Below are 20,761 nucleotides of genomic sequence, written 5' to 3' on the forward strand. Positions count from 1 at the left end.
GCAACAGGGAGCCCCTGCTCTGTTGCAAAGGATTGTGGGTGTGGACGCTCAGACAAACACAGGCACAAGAAACACACACAGCCACACACAAGTACGTGCATACAAGCATACGTACAAACAGTTCTGACACTCAGGCACAAGCACACAAAACACACACACAGACCTTCCTTTAATACTTTCTTATCCACAATAAAACATAAGAGTTAATGAAAAGGGTTAAAATATAGGATATCCAGAAGCTAACCGTGTTCCTGGGCTCCCTTGGGTTTGTTAGCAAACACATGATAAATAATTAACCACCTACAGTACCACACTTGCCCGTACTTAGGGGGTCATATAACACTGTCTATTCCATATGGACACAGCAATATCTTGCAATATGTATGGCTTTTCCCTTAGGCAGATCTGTTATCTATAGTCCACACACACACACACACACCCGAATACATTCAAGCAGAAAGAAACCAGCTAACACACACACACACACACACACACACACACATCCACATCCATGCTGGGTAGTGAAATAGGTGACACATACACACGTTCACAGACCCAGGGTGCATGGCTGTTCACAGCAGTGGCCAGGCGTAGGAAGGCGAAATTCATGTGCTGGCAGGGAGGAAGTGTGCAGCTTTATTTAGACAGGGTGTGTAAATACGAAGCAAATCAAGCTCAGGCCAATCCTCTCACTGCTGTCTCTCACTTCCTGCAGAGCAGACATATCCGGGAGGGGGACAGAGAGAGGTCAAAGGGAGGCACGATACGGACCATGGTCATGAATCTGCATATGGACCACTGTATGAACCATCAGTGTGACAGAATGTTTATGCTAGGCTGCAGACGATATCAATTTAGCTATTTTATCGTCTCGTAGTCGTTGAATATTCACAAGCTCAATGGTATGAGAAAAGCAGTAAAGTCATTCCCTCATGGACATAATCCCAGGGGAAAACACACTAACGAATAGGGTGAACCCTCCAGTCAAGATCACGCTATCTTATGTCAACAAACATCTCACCGCTAACAAATCGGGCATGTCATTACGCGCAGTGACATCACCAGCCTGACTCGAACAGGAGAATGCTGTCGACAGCTCCCGGCGCTTGCCACGAGCCAGACCACTGCGGTGGGTACGGGTCACAAAGCCAGCCAGTGTGCCGGGGAGACAATGGGCCCTGCCGCATCAGCGGCTGGCAGGGATTCTAGAACGCGCTCTGGTCACAGCAGCGTTCCGGAATGAGGGAATCCATCGCTGCGCGGCACTTAGCGATGGCGATCAAAACAACCAACCGTATCCGCGGTCCTGCTCCCCGTGACCGTAAACACAAAACCACACGCCGCCTCAAAACCTGCTGCTGTGATCGTATCAGCCAATCACCTCTCAGTATCAGCGTACTACCCTCCAGAGTCAGGAGGAATCATCGTGAACTGCTTCCACAACTAAATCTCAGAGGACAGAAGGCTGCTCAGGTAACTATAGTTGGAGCAGAGCTACATAACTCATAACTGCAGATCGGACAGGAATACTGACTTTACACTATGTCTGCAGCATAGCAAACACAGCCACTATCCCCAGGGCCTAATTCAATTGAGCTCAATTGAGTTACAGCATGACTTTAAGCAGAAGCCTACCTTTTCCTACCTCAGAATGTGTAAGAACACATGCGGGATGCAATCTGGATTTAATGGAATGCAGGTCTGATATGTTCCCGATGTGAGAAAATCTTTGCGCTCCTAAGAGAACTGTGTGTGTGTGTGTGTGTGTGTGTGTGTGCAAGCGTGCATGTGTGTGTGTGTGTGTGTGTGTGCATGCGTGCGTGTGTGTGCGGAGGGGGGAGAGGTGGTGAGAGCATCTGAGGGGGTCAACACAGAGCTCTCTGAAAGAGTCTCTTTGGTAATTAACTCACATCCAAGACAAGATTTTACGTAATGCTGTACTTCTCTTCAGTTCCGGCCTACTGCAAATAAGTGCTACAAGTGCTATAGTGTAAAGGCAGTCCTTTCGCATAAATTAAAGAGAAACTCAGGCTTTCTGCAGTTTAAAAAAAGAGGTCAGTTAAGGAGGTCACTCAAGCTCCTAAAAGTTACTGTTCCCCGCTTCCTGTGTCCTGGGGGGGGTGCTAGTCAGGAAACACAAAGCCATCCCATCCCATCATGCATCTTGGTCAACTGCTCACACAAGGAAGAGACGCACCCTTCCTGCCACCCCACTACATCTCTCTGACAGGAGCATCGATGACCTCCTAATGACCTACCATCAGAGAGTTCGAGTCATTAGGGGGCTGAGGATCAGAGCCTGTTCCCTACTTGTCCTTTTCTTTTTTCTTTCTTTCTTTCTCTCTCTCTCTCTTTCTGTCTGTCTCTTTCTTCCTCTCAATTTTGGTGCCTGAAGAAACTCCCACAGTATCTCATGTTGAGAGAAATGTTCCGATGCAGATAAATATAGAATGTTAATCATATGGGGTTGCTTCAGTCTCTCACGATCCTTCACATTGCCAGATCCACAAAACCACTCCCATAAACACTCCATAAGCCTGACCCAGACCCTAAATCTTTTACCTTAAATCACCGTGTCAGATCGCAGAGGTCAGGCCCCTCTGATGGAATAATCAGCCATGATCGTGAGGTACACAAGCTATTACAGGCAGATGTATGGGCTCCTTGGGGGCTGTCCATCTTCCCCTAGTGCATTGTGGGATAGGTACAATAAAGCTCCTCTTGCCGATTCCCTGATCGCCCTGCTCTCAGCACATTGTGTCTGAGGGACTGTGGGGCCGCGCAGTAAAACAACTTTCAGAGCAATTAGACTGGGAGGGGACAGCCTGACACGCAGTTATGGATGACTGCCATAAACACAGCCGTTTCGCTGACATAGCCCCCCCCCGCCACACTCCTCATCGCCTCATTGCTCAGCCACTGAACAAGCCCTCTCTGCTTCACGCCTTTGCTTGGCACTGGTCCCAGGTCAGCTGTCTAATTCAAACCGTCTCTCAGTGCTGATCCCAGGCCAGTTGTCTATTTCGCCCCCATCTCTCAGCAGTAATCCCAGGTCAGCTGTCTAATTCACCCCCCCTCTCTCTGTGCTGATCCCAGGCCAGCTGTCTATTTCACCCCGTCTCTCAGCAGTAATCCCAGGTCAGCTCTCAATTTCACCCCATCTCTCAGCACTGATTCCAGGTCAGTTCTCCATGGCATTGGTCCACTCTTTTTGGGCACAGCAGTGCCATACAGCCACTCTTACAGGCCTGGCTGAGGGGAACAAGGTGAGAATAGACATACATTACTGGGAAGGAGCACACACCCATCCTCAATCCTTTTATTATGCTCAATACACAAATCCCTTCTCTTAAGTTTGATCTTACGCGGATCCAAAAATTGCACAGCTCACAGTGTTCAACTCCATGTTTCCACTCCCTTCCACTGTGGAAAAAAATCTACAGCAACAGCCCCAACACCCACACCCCTCCACCTCTAACCTCCCCAAAACCAAGGCATATGTACAATACAGACACCATAAGGCAAAACATGCCCCCGTTCCCCGACTGCCTTTGAGTGAGGCCCGTACGGGTCGGTCCCGTTTTAAAGACGCGGCTGAATCAGGACATCTTCTGTCGCTGTGGGAGAGAGGCGGAGCTGTTAGGGGAACAGGCTGGGCACCTCCGGGCCCGGGACAGGCGGACCAGAGAGGGCACACAGATGGCCCTGTCCTAGGCCAAGTGCAAACACACACTGCACCTCCCTCAGAGGCTACCATTCTGTCCCACTCAGAGACAGGGGCCAGAACTTTAGCAATTTGGGCAAAAAGAGGTTAGCCTTAAATACCCCTCTCCTGCATCCTCTGAACAGAGGACACCAAGAACTATTCTGGAAAGAGGGGAAAAAAACCTCTCTGAGTGTAATTCTGTGTTCAGTGGATGGCTGCTGTTCTGGAGAGATTCACAACTCAAACCGACAATTTCTTTCCATTCAGGTGAAATTCACAAATTTTTTCCCCTTCACAAAGAATTCTTATGAGATTACTTTAACACTTCTTACTTTGCCAAACAACTGTCAGTCAGCAATCTCAACAAATCCAGTCTTTGCTTGCTGAATGGCACAGGAAGATAAGGTGCTCCCGTATTGTAGGATATGAATTAGGATTGCTCTGTCACCTACTTTGCCGTACCGACGCACACGCTCTCCTTATCTCTTCGCCCAGCGGGGCCCGACTCACAGGAAGCAACTCAGACCAAAAAAAGAACGGCCCTAGCTTGCACTGACGTGAGCGTGATATTTAGAGCAGCCCGGCTGAGACTGGGAGCGCAGATGACAGCTGAGAAGGCAAGGCGGCCGCGTGCGCAGATGCTAAAAAACCCCGCAGAACTAGCTGTGCCGCCAGTGCCAGCCGCCGGGGCCAGGAGAGCGTACCACGAGGGACGTCCGTCAGAGAGAGAGAGAGAGAGAGAGAGAGAGAGGGACCCCCCTACCTGTCCTCCTGGCTGGTCTCTGGCCCTGAAGGAGCGCAGGGCCCGGGAGAGCTGTGCCGTGGCTCGCCGGTCGCTGGGGATATGCGAGAAGCTGCGCTCGGGAGAGGGAGCGTGGAGTCACAGAGCAGAGAGGAGAGCAGAGTGATGTCATTCTCCATCCCACTCTCTGCCTCTACGCCTTTTTTTCTTTTTTTTTCCCTCTTCTTCCCAGGCTGGGAATGAGGAGCGAGAGACCTGCTTATGTCACGCTCCCTTCCTCTCCTCGGAGTTACACAACGAGCCAAACCAGCGGCAAGCGCTTATTGATGCTATTGAAGCGTATCCGATAATTACAATGTGTGTGTTAGTATTAATGTATTCTTTATTCCTCTTTTATTTCCTTATTTATGATGATTTACCCTTGACGGTGGCAACAAGCTGCAAGCCACACCCTGCCATGAAGTTGTTCCCACAATGCATTGCAGCACAATTCAGAGGAAGGTTTCTAATGAGCAGAGTCATTCGCAGGCAAAATCAAAATATTTTCCCTCCAAGTCCAAGTGCACAAGGTTTTATCTGACATTAATAAAAGCCCAACCAATAAATGGCCTTTTCTTGAGACTTAATTAGGGTTCCTACTTTTCAGCAACTGCAAAATAACTCAGGGAAGAGCAAGACTGACCTTTCGAAAACAAGATTTCCTTTTTTAAATGGAATTGGGTGTTTCAAAACGGAATTTGGCATTTTAAAATGTAATCAACTAGGACTGTCTGCTTATAGCACTGTTTAATTGGAGTTACTTGTTTATATTCATTTAGTGAAAGTGTATCTCTGTGGAAGTTTTGAATTTGGTTGTGACATTCTAATATTTTCATACTGTTACAAGTTACAAATACAGTGTTAAAAATTGCAAAATAGATTTGACCATTTTGAAAAATTTCCATTTTGAAATTTCCTCCCATAAAAACAGAGAAGTAATGGCTATACTTAAAAATTGAATTGAAAAATGTTCTAAAATAATGTATATGCATTCTCCCCAAGTTGATTCTGGGAAATGTGGGAGAATCAAATGGACATCCTGGACTTTTGTCCCTACAAGGCACTCATACAATAAGCTGACAACGTGTCAACAGCGTTCCTAATTCGGCTCCAAAAAGCTTGACGCCAACAGTGAGATCTGCGTGATAAACTATAATGGTAAGATTTAGAGCTGTCAGCACTCTTTAAAAAACAGACTGACCAGCCAAGTGAAATTTCTCCTTCCACAGTCAGTCTTCCTCTGATGCAGTAACTTGGTTCAGAGCAAAAAAGGGCGACCTGCTGTCTTTCTTCCTGGCCTCTCAGATTCAGTTTTCTTCCTCTACGGCACACAAATATAGCTCCACATCTATTAACAGACCCTCCAGGGACAGACGCAATTCCATTATACCTTTTCAATTAAGGCAGACGGATGGTCTGAACTCTGACATAGATTACAAACGGAAGGAAAAAAAAATAAAAGAAAAAGACCGCTTGACCCCTGGACTTAATGCGATTGTTTTCTATTAGCGGAGTGGTTGCTAATGCTTCTCCGACTTTGTGCACAGGCACACCAGGCCACAGAGCCTTTGCGTGGGAGAGCAGAGAATGCTGGGAAAATGTTGGGAATCAGCTGAACAGCGTGCTGCATTTCTCACGAGGGACCCCGACCCTCCTTTAACAATGCTCTTGCCAGACTGTCACAGTGCATAACTCTGATAAGGGTCACACAGCATTGTGCTGTGACATTCACATTACACACCACACTGATCAGATCTGAACTGCTTTCATGCTCTTTCAGACTCTGTAAACCCTCCATGGAGAACCCAGACAGGTAAAAAAGCAGACCCCCCCTGGGAGTGAAACTAAATCTAAAATTGCACAACTCAAAGGACTTTCAGAGAGGTTGCAGATTCGTCTCCCCCCCCCCCCCGGCTGAGACTCTCCGCTGGCCAATGACAGCCACTCGATGAGGCCGCAGCTTAAACAGGATTGCTGAGAGCGTCAATAAGCAGATAATAAACAACACGTGGGTGACTGGAAAATTAATGGGCCCTGCAGGTTAATGAACTGATGAAATGGTAATCAGTTAACATGCTGATATTGGCTTTTTAGTCTTCAGCGTGACAAAATGGCTCTCCCCCCTGCCCTCTGATGCTTCTCGGTGCCATTATAAAAACAACACTACATTGATTTTATGATAAGTAGTATAAGCACTCCAGGAGTGTGTCATTTTTTACACCATTAGACAGTGATTTGGCTGGGTGTTTTTTCACCTGCATAAACAAGTATATGTGTTAATTATCTTCTGCAAATAGAATAGTCTATTAATAACTGACACTTATCATGCAAATGTGTGCATACGCTGCAGAGCATTGTGACATGTGCTCTATAATTTACAAATGACAAATACCATGTGCGGTTAATACTGATATTCAGTGTTGCCTAATAATGACACATATTTTGAGAAACATTAATAATAAATTCTATCCATCGTTTTCACATTTTGTATTTTACCTCACATTGACACACAGTCCTTTTTCTTAATGGGTGCTTATGTTGAAAATACACCATGATTTTCCCCAGAAACTATGACAAAGAGCAGTCATTGAGGAGAGCAGCCAGAAACAGCTTTCAATTCATAATCTGCAGCTGCTGCGAATCTTACTGATCAATCTTACCCGATTCTAGAAGCCTGTGTGGCTCCACCACCTTATTTATATATTTATTTATTTACTTTTGCTGCGGGCAATATGTTTCACAGGAGAAACAGGAGCTGATTGGATTAAATCCATGATGTCATTCCCGCACTAATTAACTTGCCCCTCCCCCCTATCACTTCCTGTTACAATGAATACTGGGGGGAGGGGGGTGGGGCAGGCAACACATCACGGCCCAATAGGTCAGCTCCTATCGGTGCACTAGGCCCAAACCACAGAAGTCCCATCTCCTCTGAGCCCTCCGACGGGTGCCCATTCCCCCCCCTCGAATAACAGGACTATTTTGGTTCCCCTAATTGGACAGGCTGAATATTTTAGGTTTTATTTTCAGGCGGCTGATCAATACCCCTGCCCTGTCTGGAGTGTGAAAAAGCGGGAGCCGTTAAAAATTAATGCGGATATAATTAGGCAGCGCTGCCAATTTCAAAGGAAATTTATACAGCACAATGATGTAATATTCATAATCCAAGAGTGGGCGCCGGGGTTGCGGGGATTAAAAACTTTTTCCTGAGACGCACAAAGGCTGGTGCAGCTCGTCTGATCAGACGAGGAGCGAAAAGTCAACCTGTTTTGGGAAAGTAACGCATAATTAACTGCACAAGCCAAAAAAATAAGCAAGCCATCCACATTTTATAATTTTGATTTACTTGCTTATATTGTGGAAAAACATAAATTATTGATCTGATTCCCTCAGCCTAGCCAATGAATTTTGACTGTTTAACTAGCTAGCCCCCCCCGCCCCCCCCGGATTACTATTGCTCTCATTTTTGTTCGTAGTACTACCAGTAGTACTACTACCACTACTACAAATATTGCTTCTACCTGTACTACTACTACTATTATTATTAAGTACATGGTTAGAGAGTACACAGTGCTCCTTTAGAATGAGACAATTTTCTGATGGTGATCTGAGACAGAGACGGAGAGGAGAGAGAGCGTGTGAGAGGGAGAGCTGGTCGGGGTTCACGCGAGGGCGAGTCGGAGGACACACGACTCCCACAGGTATCTGAGACACCCGCTAATCTCTCCTCTTTCCTCTCTTCAGCTGGGAAATAACCATACGGCACAGTCACCACGGCTCTCCCTGCCTGTGCTGTCAGGAGGCCGTCACAGAGAAACGCAGGGAGCTGCTCTCTCCTTACAGGCCTGGCCCAGCTGCCCCGCCCCGTGTGCGGAGCACCCCCCCCCCCCCCCCAGCCGCTCCCAGCTATAAACACTGCACGCTCAAAACAAGCCATTACACTCTGCACCATACGGTAATGCACAGGCAAGCCTCATCAGCCCTTACCAATCTGTTCATTATATACTGATATTATCATCATCAGCAGTAATACTGTCATTTACAACTTCTCCATCAGTATCATGCACAAGGCAATGAGGGAATAACATCCACACTTTAACTCGCTTCCATCACAGCTGAAACATCATCATGCACAAATCAAAATGCAATTAATATGAAATGAGTAACCCTGTGCTGCTCAGGCGAAAATAGGGACATGAAACTCACTGTTCCCATCCATTATTCATTCAACACGCACTCCCATGAACACTTCTAACAGCAAAGCTCTTTCAAAGGAGACAAACTGATAAAACAGAAGAGGTAAGAAGCTTGCCAGGGTTTGGTGTGAAGAAGGGTGCAGTCGAGGTCCCCATTCCTGGCTCCAAAACCCTCCCAACTCCCAATTACTAGCCCAACCTGTCCCAGATAGCCCTGTCGCATTCACCCCCCCAGCCCCACACATCTCGAGCTCACCTCCGTCATGTGAATGATGTAGAACCTCAGCTCCTCCGTAGGATCTGCGGGGGAAACACAGAGACACAGAGTGTGAGAGGGGCAGAAATTATCACTAGTTTTTTTTTTTTTTTTTACAGCAAAGACCAAGCAGCCTTACATAGGTTATATTCCACATCCTGTCCCTTTACACAGCTGGATCTGTTCTGAAACAGCTCAGGTTAGTGCCTACCTAGATCAGGGGAACGACGGCAGACCCCCACTGCAGAATGTACTCCATCATAGACTGCGTAAATGCATGCCACTCTGGCCACTAGTTTTCACACTCTTAACCTACGGCTGTTTTCTGATTATTTAATGTTAACTTATTTATTTAAAACATATATTTAATATTGCTTGAAATCAATGTGATGTCTCGAGAAGTCCAAGCAGTGTCTGACACCAAAACCCAGGGGAAGCATTTGGACAATCCTAGTCAACAGCCCTGTTTAAAATGATATACAAATATCTGGCATGTCCAACCAGATGTTTGCCCTGGATTTGATTTTCTCATAGATCATAGTTCCAAAAATACAGGCCGGCCATCATTTTCTGGCATTAGGGATGAGATACGGATCTTCCCCTTGCATCGTTCGGCCCAGGTGTGCATCAGAACCACCCCACGTGGTACTTTTATTTCAACAGATCAACTGTGACATCATTATTTTACACAAACCAAGGCGGGCGACAATGCAGATGCTATGGTAGCTCAGGAGTCCAGAACACTTCAGCACCTACTGTGGATGCAGCTAAGAGTTCAAAACTAAGAAAGGTGTCAGAGAGACTTCTATAACACAGACTCAGTCTGAAACGGGCTGAAAGGATTGCATCAAGTGTCTACCTGACTGCAGTCCTTAGGCCCCTGTAACTCTGCTACTGGTTGCCTCCTCTCCTGCACACTCCCACTGAACAGCGTAGGATTCCCGGTGCAATCAACCCCAAAAATGGCCCTCAGCTCGACTTGATCCATCTACTCCCAGAAGGAAAATAGCCTGCAGGCTGTACCCAGCTGCCATTCTGTGACTGCCAGCTCTCAGGTGCCCCCTCCGTCAGTCAGTGCTGACAGAGGGTGCCGCACAGCTCTGATGTGTCGCAGCTTTGGGGGTGCGGGGGTTGGGGGCGGGGGGGGGGGGGGGGGGGCTTGGAGTCTCCTGCATCCTCATTCTGGGCGGCTTGATTAAAGAGCAAAATGTTCCGCGGCTTCCGCCCCCCCAGGGGCGGGGAGCACAGGGCACCAGGTAAATAAGGCACTAAATAAAGAGGAGAGTGAGAGGCCGACAGCTCCAGCAAGCCTGAGGTCCTCCCCACGGAGCAGAGCTGACACCAAGAGTTATCATGCTGCCCTCCACACGCACACACACACCTCTCACACACACACACACGCACCTCTCACACACACACGCGCACACACACGCACGCACACACACACACACCTCTCTCACACACACACACACACACACACACACACACACACACACACACACACACACACGCATGCACACACACACACACCTCTCACACACACACACACATGCACGCACACACACACACACCTCTCACACACACACACACGCACCTCTCACACACACACACACACGCACGCACACACACACACACACACACATGCACGTGCACACGCACATGCATACATAAACACACACATGCACCCTGACCCCATGCCAGCCTTGATATACAAAATCATCACGGAAGAGAGATTGATGGGATTTGGACTGTACCGAAATGAGACATTTTACTCAAAAATTCCATTAAATTCCATTAAAAGTCAAATGCCAGGGGAGAGTTATTTAAAACCAGGGGAAGAAACACTAAAATGTCCTGATGAGCATTGAGTCTGTCCTTAGAGGAAATGAACCCAAAAGAGAACAGTACCTGAAATACACTCTGTAAGTCTTAAAAACTATGAGTGCTGAATGTCTTCTGCGTAACACATCTATTAACACTGTGAGTGCTGTGTGTCTTCTCTATAGCACGTCTATTAACACTGCGAGAACTGAATGTCTTCTCTATGACCCATTTATTAACACTGAAAGTGCTGAATGACTTCTCATTTCAACACGGTCTTTGCTGAACGTCTCCTCTCTGATTTATCTTTCAAAACTGCTAAACTGAACTGTGCACGCTGTCATCTCTGTAGCACATGCTGTAAAAACTGTCTTCTCTAAAACGCAGCTGTTAATAAGGTCAGCACTAACACCACACTAACACATCTAGTAACACTGAATGCTAACTGTCCTCTTAATATCACCACTATTAACACGGTCAGTGTAGACTGCACTCTCTATAACACATCTGTGAACACTGTCAGTGCTGACCACATTGTGCACAGCAACTCTATTATCACTGTTAGTGCTTACAGCACAATGGTATATACTACATTACGTCATACTGATACGATAGCAAAACCGTGATGAGACAGTATTAAGGACACTGCGGCAATACCATCAGGTCAATTTATCCCACCATACCATACTCATAAATCTAGACACAAACTAGACATAGTCATAGATTGTGCCTAACAACACTGGCAGGGGTTGTTGTCATCCAGTAACGGATATCCCAGAATCCTCAGTGTGCTGTGCGCCTCGCCAGCCTGCTGGCTTAGACCTAAGCACATTCACTGGCAGCCAAAGCAAGTGGCTGGAGCTGCCAACCTGCTCAACAACTGTGCCAGAGTCGATCAATGAGCCCAATTGCTTTGAATTAACTTACACATTCATTAAGTTCCACCAGCTCAAAGCCTGTACACAAAGCCAGACTTGTAAGAGCTTCATCTTCCCAGGACCCAGATAGACAGACAGACAGGCAGGCAGAAAGTCAGATAGATGGGCAGGCAAGCAGGCACACAGACAGACAGGCAGAAAGCCAGACAGACAGATAGATAGATAGACTCTGTACGTCACAAGAAAAGACCTGTATGGGTCAAATGAGGGGTTGTTTAATGGTGTCTCGTCCTCTGTTAGCGCTCAACATCACAGTACCTTCCTTCTAGCTGTTTCTGAACTGTTCACTTTTGCTCATGGACCGATCTGAACATTCAAATGCTGAAAGGGGACTGAACATATAACCTGTTCCTTCAGACACGCATTCCTGTTCACCTCCAATTCTCCAACCCAGAAAAGTGGCAACAACAGACCCAAATGCATGCTGGGTAGCTGCATGACGTAAACCAGCCCGCCACACAAATGACAACAAAAACATTATCAGGCTGAACGCCACCACTCATAGGATCATGGGATAAAAAGCCCTCTGAAATGAGAGAGAGCTCAGTTGCAACAGGGGTGTTTAAAGGAGATCCTTTCCGACGCACAGACCTGTCCAGGGTGCTGCGGTTGTTAGGAGAAGCCGATGCTGGGCGGGGTTATCTGTGGGGGCGGGGTTCGCGGAAGGGGGCGTGGTTCGCGTTGCAGAGGCGACAGCACGGGCACAGTCTCCTCGGTTCCTCGCCGCGCCGGTGACGGCGTCTGGCGCAGACCTCTGCTAGCGCGTCCACAGCCCAGCTGCCGGTTGCGGGGCGCTAATGCGATTCCACCGATTCCGCCGTTTCTGAGACAGGCTGTTCCCAGCCACCCTCCCCCGACCTTACGCACGTCAGAGAGGGCAAATTTCCCGAGCAACACGGGGCGTTCCAGCGACAGAGAGAGAGAGAAACCGTGCGCTCGCTCTCCGAGGACACCGCAGATGTCACGGCATGCTCAAATATACGCCACAAAAAACACATAAGCATACCTTTCTACTGTATATCAAAACATATGCCACACGTTACACCGGCACATCATTTACCTCCACTTACATGCAATTCTGTATATGTATTACAGAATCTAGCTTCCACTACATGCATAAAAAATCCATATGCAAAAAAAGAAGCCACTGATGTTTCATCCGTTCAGCTGATTGTCACTGTTGGTGCACCTTTCTGTAAAACAGTAGTAGCATGTCATTCCCAGCACAGTAACAGCACAAGTTATAATACTGCTAAGCTATAAAGAGGCATCACTATAGAGGGTTTCACTGCAAAGAAACCACACAGTCACTGTGCACAGGATTCACAAATCTTGTACATGTTGTACAGATTTATCCTTCCATTTCCTTAGGCATTTGACACCTTATTTAAAGTGTATCTTGACATTGCAGGTCAGAGATGAGAGGGAGGGAATGACGTCACCCGTCACTCTCCCCTGTTAATTTGCTCTGAAAAGCCCACACACAGACAAATGGTATTGAACCAAAATTGAGCTTTCTGTCAACAGCTCTCCTCTTAGAAATCGTGGTACTACCCGCTGCACTGTGGGGGGCACAGAGACTGAGAGAACTCCGTCAAGCTAACAAGGTGGAAAAATCACTGTTCAAATTAAAAAAAAAAAAAAAACTTTTTTTTCCATGAAAAACTGTCATCACTTATCAGTATGAATGGCTTCCAATGGCTTAACAAGCTTCACGTCCAAACACAGCTTTTCAGGCTAGTTTCGAGGGCTAGTTTTCAAAAAAAAAAAATCAACAAAATGATAGGCTATGAGATAAGAATGAACTTCATTCAAGAAGTGAATTCTCTTGATAAAATACTCAATCGCGTCAATAAGCATGCACTTCCACGAATTCACCGGCAGAGGTCTCTCTTGTATCTATTGCTGACAGAGAGGCATCGTTGAGAGTTCCCTGAAACTTGAAAGCGTCCCAATTACGATACTCATCGCCCTTTCAAAATGATACCCACTTCTCTGGAGTTTTCTCATCAGAAGGCGAGGTAACATTCCACGTAGAGCTAAACAGATAGATGCCTTTTGAAATGTCACCATCGTAATTACAGACAGTCTCTGCCAAATTGCTAGTAATCATTACAGATTAGACAATTGTCACTCAAAGCTGTCAAGTTGATGACCCACTCAGCCTGTTCTTCTAGTATGTCACATAATTAAAATGATTTCTTTTAAATTCTCTATTCATCCACAACTGTTAAATTCTTACCAGACAGATAGATGGAACCGACACATCTTTACGAAAGAGCTCTGTTATTCACTAGATCTATAAATCTATTAATTCACTAGACAATAATCACAGCATAGAGTAGACTTGTTATTATAGAATGCTTCCACATAAATATTATCCTGAAATGATGTATTTCATTTGTAAATGATGTAAATTGATGGAACAGATGCTGTTAAACCCTCACCTCCTCATACATTGTGCAAACATTCACCCCCCCCCCCCCCCGCCGCCGCCAACCATATCCGGCGACCACCACCACCCACGCCCCCAAAATCCCCACCTCCCAGCATATCTGGGACAGCCTGCCACCACCCCCACCCCCTACTGTATCTGGGACAGCCTTGTGTGAACATCCACTGATTCGCCCCAAGAGACCTGATCCACCAAACGCAGCCCCAGTGCCTTCTTCCCCTGTGACGCTGCCGCACATCAACAACAATGGGAGGTGCGGTCACCCCCCATGCTCCCTCGTACCCCACCCCCAGACGCTTCCCGTTCCCAGCCCGGGGGAGGGGGGGAGGACACGCTGTCTCCCCTTCCCCAGGGGAGCACTCCGGCCGGGGGCAGGATGAACCTACCGGCCTCGCAGGGCGGGAGAAGCCACCATCTCAGCGGGGAGGTCAAACACATAAGCCGACCTGAACATGACCTCACCCCTTCGGGCTTTGGGTTGGGGTTTTTCTGTTTTTTTGCCTAGCTTCATTTTCCGATCTGGAACATCAGCATGGATCTCCGCTGGCGATTTCAGGAACAGAGCCGTTGAAGTGCACGAGACGTGTGTGAGGGGAATGGGGTAATGGAGCCATGGCCCTCTGTTGTAACAATAAGTTAATCTTACTCTTGTTCTGACCATATAGGTGATGTTACCTTCTACAGAGGACACATATGCTCCTCTGAGGTTCAGACACATCGAACATACCCCAGTCATACCAGGCCTCACATGCACCATATAGACTCTGAAGACACTGCTAACGGCTGAGCACACAATGATAACCTACTGACAACAACCCCCGGTGTTCTCTGACAGAGAACTTCCAGGGGTAAATAAGGACAAAAGGAAGACTCGCGTCATGCTAGGCGTGTGTCACTCCTGCCTGGCCGTGACAGTGACAATCACGGGTCCCTCTACAGCCTCTCTGTTCCCTGGCAACACCGACAGCACCACAACTTCCTGTTACCAACTGGACTTCCTGTTACCAACCGGACCCTCACGGACAGAGGCTCTGAGGATGGAGGGAATCCAGAGATGGATATCTCCTCAGTGAATACAGCATAGGTGATCTCAGCTGTCACTATACACAGGAGAGTGACCTCACTTCCTGTGCCCGTACAGCCCTCACAGAAGCCTGCCTACAGAGCTGAAGACTCGCAAACGCTGCTGAAAGACAACGTTGCAATTATGGTGCCGTGTGCATGCAACTCGTTCGGGTTTTCCTGGGAAGCCCCTGGGAACACGTACCATCACTCGTAAGTGCGAGTCCAGCGAGGAAATGCTTTTCTGTACCTCCACTGTTTATGCTGCTCCTGGTCCTTGCAAACAAACAGCAAAAGCAAGTTCATCCAAGTTACCTTGCCGCACTATTTCTATGTTATACCCGGGGCCAAATCCAATTAAAACCCAAAAATGTGTCCTCGGAGCCGCCGCGTGATTTGTTAACAACCACCAGAGGGAGTTCTGAGTTTATGTTTCATGAATTTCCAGCTGAGTCTTTGGTATCCTACTTACATTCCTGGTAAATCTGTGCCTTATGATTAAATTTGGACATTAATCTCATCTGTTGCAGTAGGTACAGCTTTTACCTCTGTTTATGGTTTCCAGGTCTGTACGCCGCCTCAAGACCAACACTGACCAACAGGGACTATCACACTAGCAAATCCATTTGCAGGAATGCACGCTTAAGTGTGCATAATGGTAGAAACGGCCAGGCATAACGCAGCTTGCACAAACAAAGCTTTATCTAAAGGTCAGTCCCGCGCTGTGTGCAAATGGTTTATGGCTTGTTATTTGACACCCTCGAAAATGAATACAAATGAATATGAATCGAGTAGGCCTGTGTCTTTGTGCACAGCTTGTGTGGGTTTATGCTCATAGGCAAGTGTATAGCGTGTTTATGCTGTTGCTAGTTTCACCCACACTGTGCCCACATTTATCCTAAACGCTTAAATACAGCTATGCTGCACTGTGGTTAAAATGCCCACAATCAACCCCTTCCTGAAACTTGCAGCGTAGGTCAGATATATCAGTTGTGGTTGTTTGCAATTTTCTGATAGAATGCTTAAAGACGAAAATAATGATGAGATCACTGAACACAGAGTTGCATGAAACGGCACACAACCCCATTAGGTGACAAGAACATGCGCATATGGATGTCCCCGCTTATATTAGCTAGTAGCTATTAATTAGTCAGCAAGTAGTGGAACACCTGAACATAAGTTTATTCCGATCAATATACCAGAAATCCTGACATCTCTGAATCAGAGTTACAGGTTTAGTATCAATGCAATACACATTACTGCCCTCTACGGCACATAATAGTTACCTCTGCTAGTTACCATAATAGCTCTCTGCTGCCTACTTTTCATTGCTTTCTTTTAGATCAGCGACGCAAAAAGTGTAGCGGTCGCAACAGTCTGAACAGCCATATCCGATAAGCAATATCACAGTAGCTATGCAACTGATCTAAGGAGCTAACCTCGAGGGTCCTGAAGACAGCATTTGATGAATACATTATACAAGATACAAGTCCTTGTCGAACAGTAAGATTTCACAAAGCCACAGAGAACTTTCAGTCTGGCTGATGACAGTTAGTACAACAACAACACAACTTTAAATTTTAAATTATATGTTAATTCCTGACAGTCTTGCCATGTTACACCTGCAGTCTGAAGAGGCAGCCACAGACCTTTCAATGAAAAGGGCACAGAGACGTTCCTGCCTAATTCAGGAGTTCTCTCTGCAGTGTCTCACAGTGGAAAAACTTCAGGACATACTCACTGACTTTTAAGTCATCCGGATGGCTCACTCAATGCACTGCCCTATTTTATCATCTCATCCACGTGCTATGCAGATCCGTGGATCTGCGCAGCGCACACTCACCCTCCTGCAGCCGGAGGTGTTGCAGGAACAGGGGGTTCTGCAGCACGTTGCAGCGGCCCGGCTCGTCCTCCCGGGTCACCAGCATCAGGTCTGTGTAGATGAACACCGTCACCTGCAGGGGGCGACAAGCACAGGGAGTGGGGGGTCACTCACAGACCCGGGCTCTGTGCAAAGGATGAGTCACGCTCCACATGTGGTATATACAGTGTGTCCACGCATTTACATTGCTGCCCACTCACACTCACATACACAGACGCATGCATACCCATACACACACACACACACACACACAGATGCACAGACACAGACAAATGTATACACACCCCCACATGCAGACACTCAAACACATGGACACGTGCGTGCACACACACACACGCATGTACGCATGCATGCACACACACACACACACACACAGACACACACACACACACACACACACACACACACACACACACGCACGCACACGCACACACTTCTGCAACATCCAGCGGGCTGTTTCCACGCACAAGGAGATCAAATAAAATCTGGCGTCAGGAATGCTGGAATGCTGGGCAGTAAAAGGAGATTTTAATATTTCAAGGCCTCCAGTGGAGTAAAAATGAAATTTGCATGTTATCTTTGCGCATGGCTGATCTAAGGCCTGGGCTTATTTATTCATGGCTGGTTGTTTATTGTCAGCCTGTTGGTTATTTGTCTCTTATCTCTCAGAGGCAGAGGCAAAAGACTGGAACTCTGGGACTCTGGAACTTCGGGACTCTGGAACTTCGGGACTCTGGAACAAGACAAAGGGCACTCTGAAGTGGCCCAAAAGCACAGAGAGGGGTGGAGTCAGCTGGTCCCAGGTTTCCAGACGCCGCAGCGGCCTCACAGCAGCTCAGAGGGAAGGGCCCTCGCGTGTGAGCTGACAGAAGACAGGGCAGGGCAATCCGCCTCCCCAAAGCGGCTTCCTTCCTTGACTGCTCTGGAGCTGCTTCTTGGCAGAGTCCCCTGGTGTCTCCTGTCAGAGGAGAGCCGAACACGGCGGGAGGAGAGAGGCCCATTGTTCCAGCCAAACACAGGCCGAGCCTCATCCTGACACACAGCCCTCCAGCTCACCCACACTGCTGCTGGCACAGCACTGGCAGGACACACAGCCCCGACCCAGACAGAAAACAGGCCCGCACAGAACTCTGACCCAGACAGGTGCAGACGGGGCCAGACTGGCACCACACAGAACTCTAATTCAGAACACTGGTCTAAACAGAACAATGTAGTCCAGACAGAACACGGAACACTGAGCCAGACAGAACATAGAGAACAGAGAACCCTGTCCTGGATGGAACACGGAATGTGGGCCTGGTACATAGAACATGGAACCCTGGCAAGACAGAGGCTCTGCCAGCAAGACATAGCAAGTGTTTTACAGAATCCCTGCCCCAGCTGAACGCTGGCTCTGACAGCTCACTGTTCCTGGCATAATAGGACTGCTGGAGTGAACAGAATACTGGCAAAACAAGGAAGCCAGTCCTCTGCAACATTGGGCTTGGTGGGACTAGCCCATACCAAAGCTACTGTATAAGCTGATGTTACCTTTAAAGAGAATGTGCTGTAGGACACACCTTACAAGATTTACTAGCACAGGCCAAGCCCCAGCCTCCATGGAGCAATCATACCAAATGCATTTATAAGGATTTACCTTTTATACAATTGGGCAGCAACAGTCTTTCACTACACTTTGCCAAATGCCGTAATATCACAAATGATGGGTATGTCTGGGCAGATTGCTTTGTCAATCAAGAAGAAGAAAAGACTACCTATCCATCACTATCTGAATCAGAGAACCCAGTGTAAGACACATCACTGCACGCCCCCATCTCTTTGTCAGACATTGACAAACACCAGGGCTACACCCTTTTCTTGTTGTAAAAGCCACACTGAGGTGTTTAATAAACAGAACATGGTACGTGGCTCTGGACCACGTAGAGAGAGAGACCCTGAACGGTAAAGATGGGCTTGTACCAAACAGAGACATCACACCACCACCACCCCCCCACCACTCCCCCCCGCCCCCCCCGAACACCTAGCGCACAGCGCTCACCTCTCTCTGTCTCTGTTCTCTGCATGCAACGCCTCTCACAGCTACACGATTAGCAGCTGGGTCTCTCAGGCTTTGTTGTGGTTGGTGCTCGCAGAAGCAGAGGGGGCACAGAATCGAGATGGAACCAATGTGGCTGACACGGGGGTGGGGGGCGGGGGGGGCGGGGGGCTTGAGTCATGAATTTCCACCTGCGTATCTGCTTCTGATCTCTCTGGCTGCAGTGAGAGGGCCCAGGCCAACATCTGATTACCTACTGCATAATTGTGCAGCACTCACTCCTGTTAATTCACAGGGTTGCGAGTCAGGATTTCTCTTTCTCTTCGCCTTTACTGTTAACAGGTCTACACTGCACTGACATGAGTATTATGTGCCCCATCGTGCTGGTCTGGGCATCTCCTAAACGGTTTAACTGGGAGAAGAATTGCTGATTCAAACAAATGGTAACTGCTATTCTGTTGTGTGTATACGTGCACTGTGCTGTAGCCCATACACATTTGTATTACACCTTCGTGGTTCTGTATGCGCGCAAAGCATTTTCCTCACCAGCTGCCACACATCAGCATGCATCACACAGACAAAAGCTGCAACAACACAGGTTAAACATGGCCTCTGAGTTACTGTCCCTGAAAATATTTACTCCTCCGTGAGTGTCTGGCCATGTACTGACAAGACGCAAACAGCTAGCTTTTCCACTCTTCTGCCCCTGCTTTTCTGCGATCGGGAGGACAGAATTAGCATACGCTTCTGACGCAAGGCGATTAAAAACCTGAGAGTTCTGTAAACTCGTGCAGAGAATATAAACACACAGTGCCCCATATATACGTTTCTTATTTCCAAATTCCCTGCAGAGCACAGACACCCTGATCACTTCTCCTTCACGGGACATTTGGAAAAGGGAAATAAGAGAGAGTAACAGAGTGATATTCAAAGCTTTGCAGCCTCGGAGAACTCGTTATTAATCAATTATACATGTCTACAAACTTGCTCTCCAGGGAGGGAGGCAATGTAGAAAGAAGAGAAAAAAAAAAAAAAAAGAATTTGCCGCTGAAGTAAACAAGGTCATTTTTGTTATCGGAACAAGCTGCCCAGAGTGCAGTTAATTTCTCGTTTCTGAAATACCCCAAAAAAATGTTGCCACAATGTTTTTTTTTTATCGTCCCTGAGAGTGTAAACAAGCTATCTTATTTTCCACATGTACACCCCCCCCCCTACCTTCAAACACCCCCTCACCCCTCCATACACCTCCCACTCCAAAACCCCACCCCCGCCCACTTCCTTTGCACAATATTAGCACAATGGCCGCCCAGCTTGCTTCCTAAAACGCACTGTAAAAACCACAGCGGCAGCCTGTTCGGTCCCGCTTACAGAACCCAGCCGCTCATTTTCACCGCTAACAGAGCACCTGCTATGGCCCAGTAACTTCAGCTCATTTCCTTTAGGGTTAGCTGGGCCGTTAGCATACACGTGGTGTATGGTCTTTTTCCCAGTAAAATGGACACTTTGGCTACGCACTTAAATCCACGAATCCGCATGTTGCCTGAGCCCTTCTTTGTGAAATGTCAATAGTTAATGCATCAGCAGTCCCAGCTGATGCTTTGAAAAGTTATATTTGCATCCATCCACAAA

General features: G+C 47.5%; 1 protein-coding gene across 1 annotated transcript in view; it reads right to left on the reverse strand.

The window, feature by feature from the left end:
• rgs3a (regulator of G protein signaling 3a) overlaps positions 1-20,761 on the reverse strand; it is a 108,166-nt gene that overhangs the window by 72,196 nt on the left and 15,209 nt on the right. The window contains exons 8-9 of the mRNA XM_036528232.1: positions 17,059-17,170; positions 8,940-8,983 (exon numbers count right to left, since the gene is read on the reverse strand). Of these exons, the coding sequence (XP_036384125.1) occupies positions 8,940-8,983; positions 17,059-17,170 (156 nt within the window). The remainder of the gene's footprint in view (positions 1-8,939; positions 8,984-17,058; positions 17,171-20,761) is intronic.

This window comes from Megalops cyprinoides, chromosome 5 (genome assembly GCF_013368585.1).
Source record: "Megalops cyprinoides isolate fMegCyp1 chromosome 5, fMegCyp1.pri, whole genome shotgun sequence".
NCBI lineage: Eukaryota > Metazoa > Chordata > Actinopteri > Elopiformes > Megalopidae > Megalops > Megalops cyprinoides.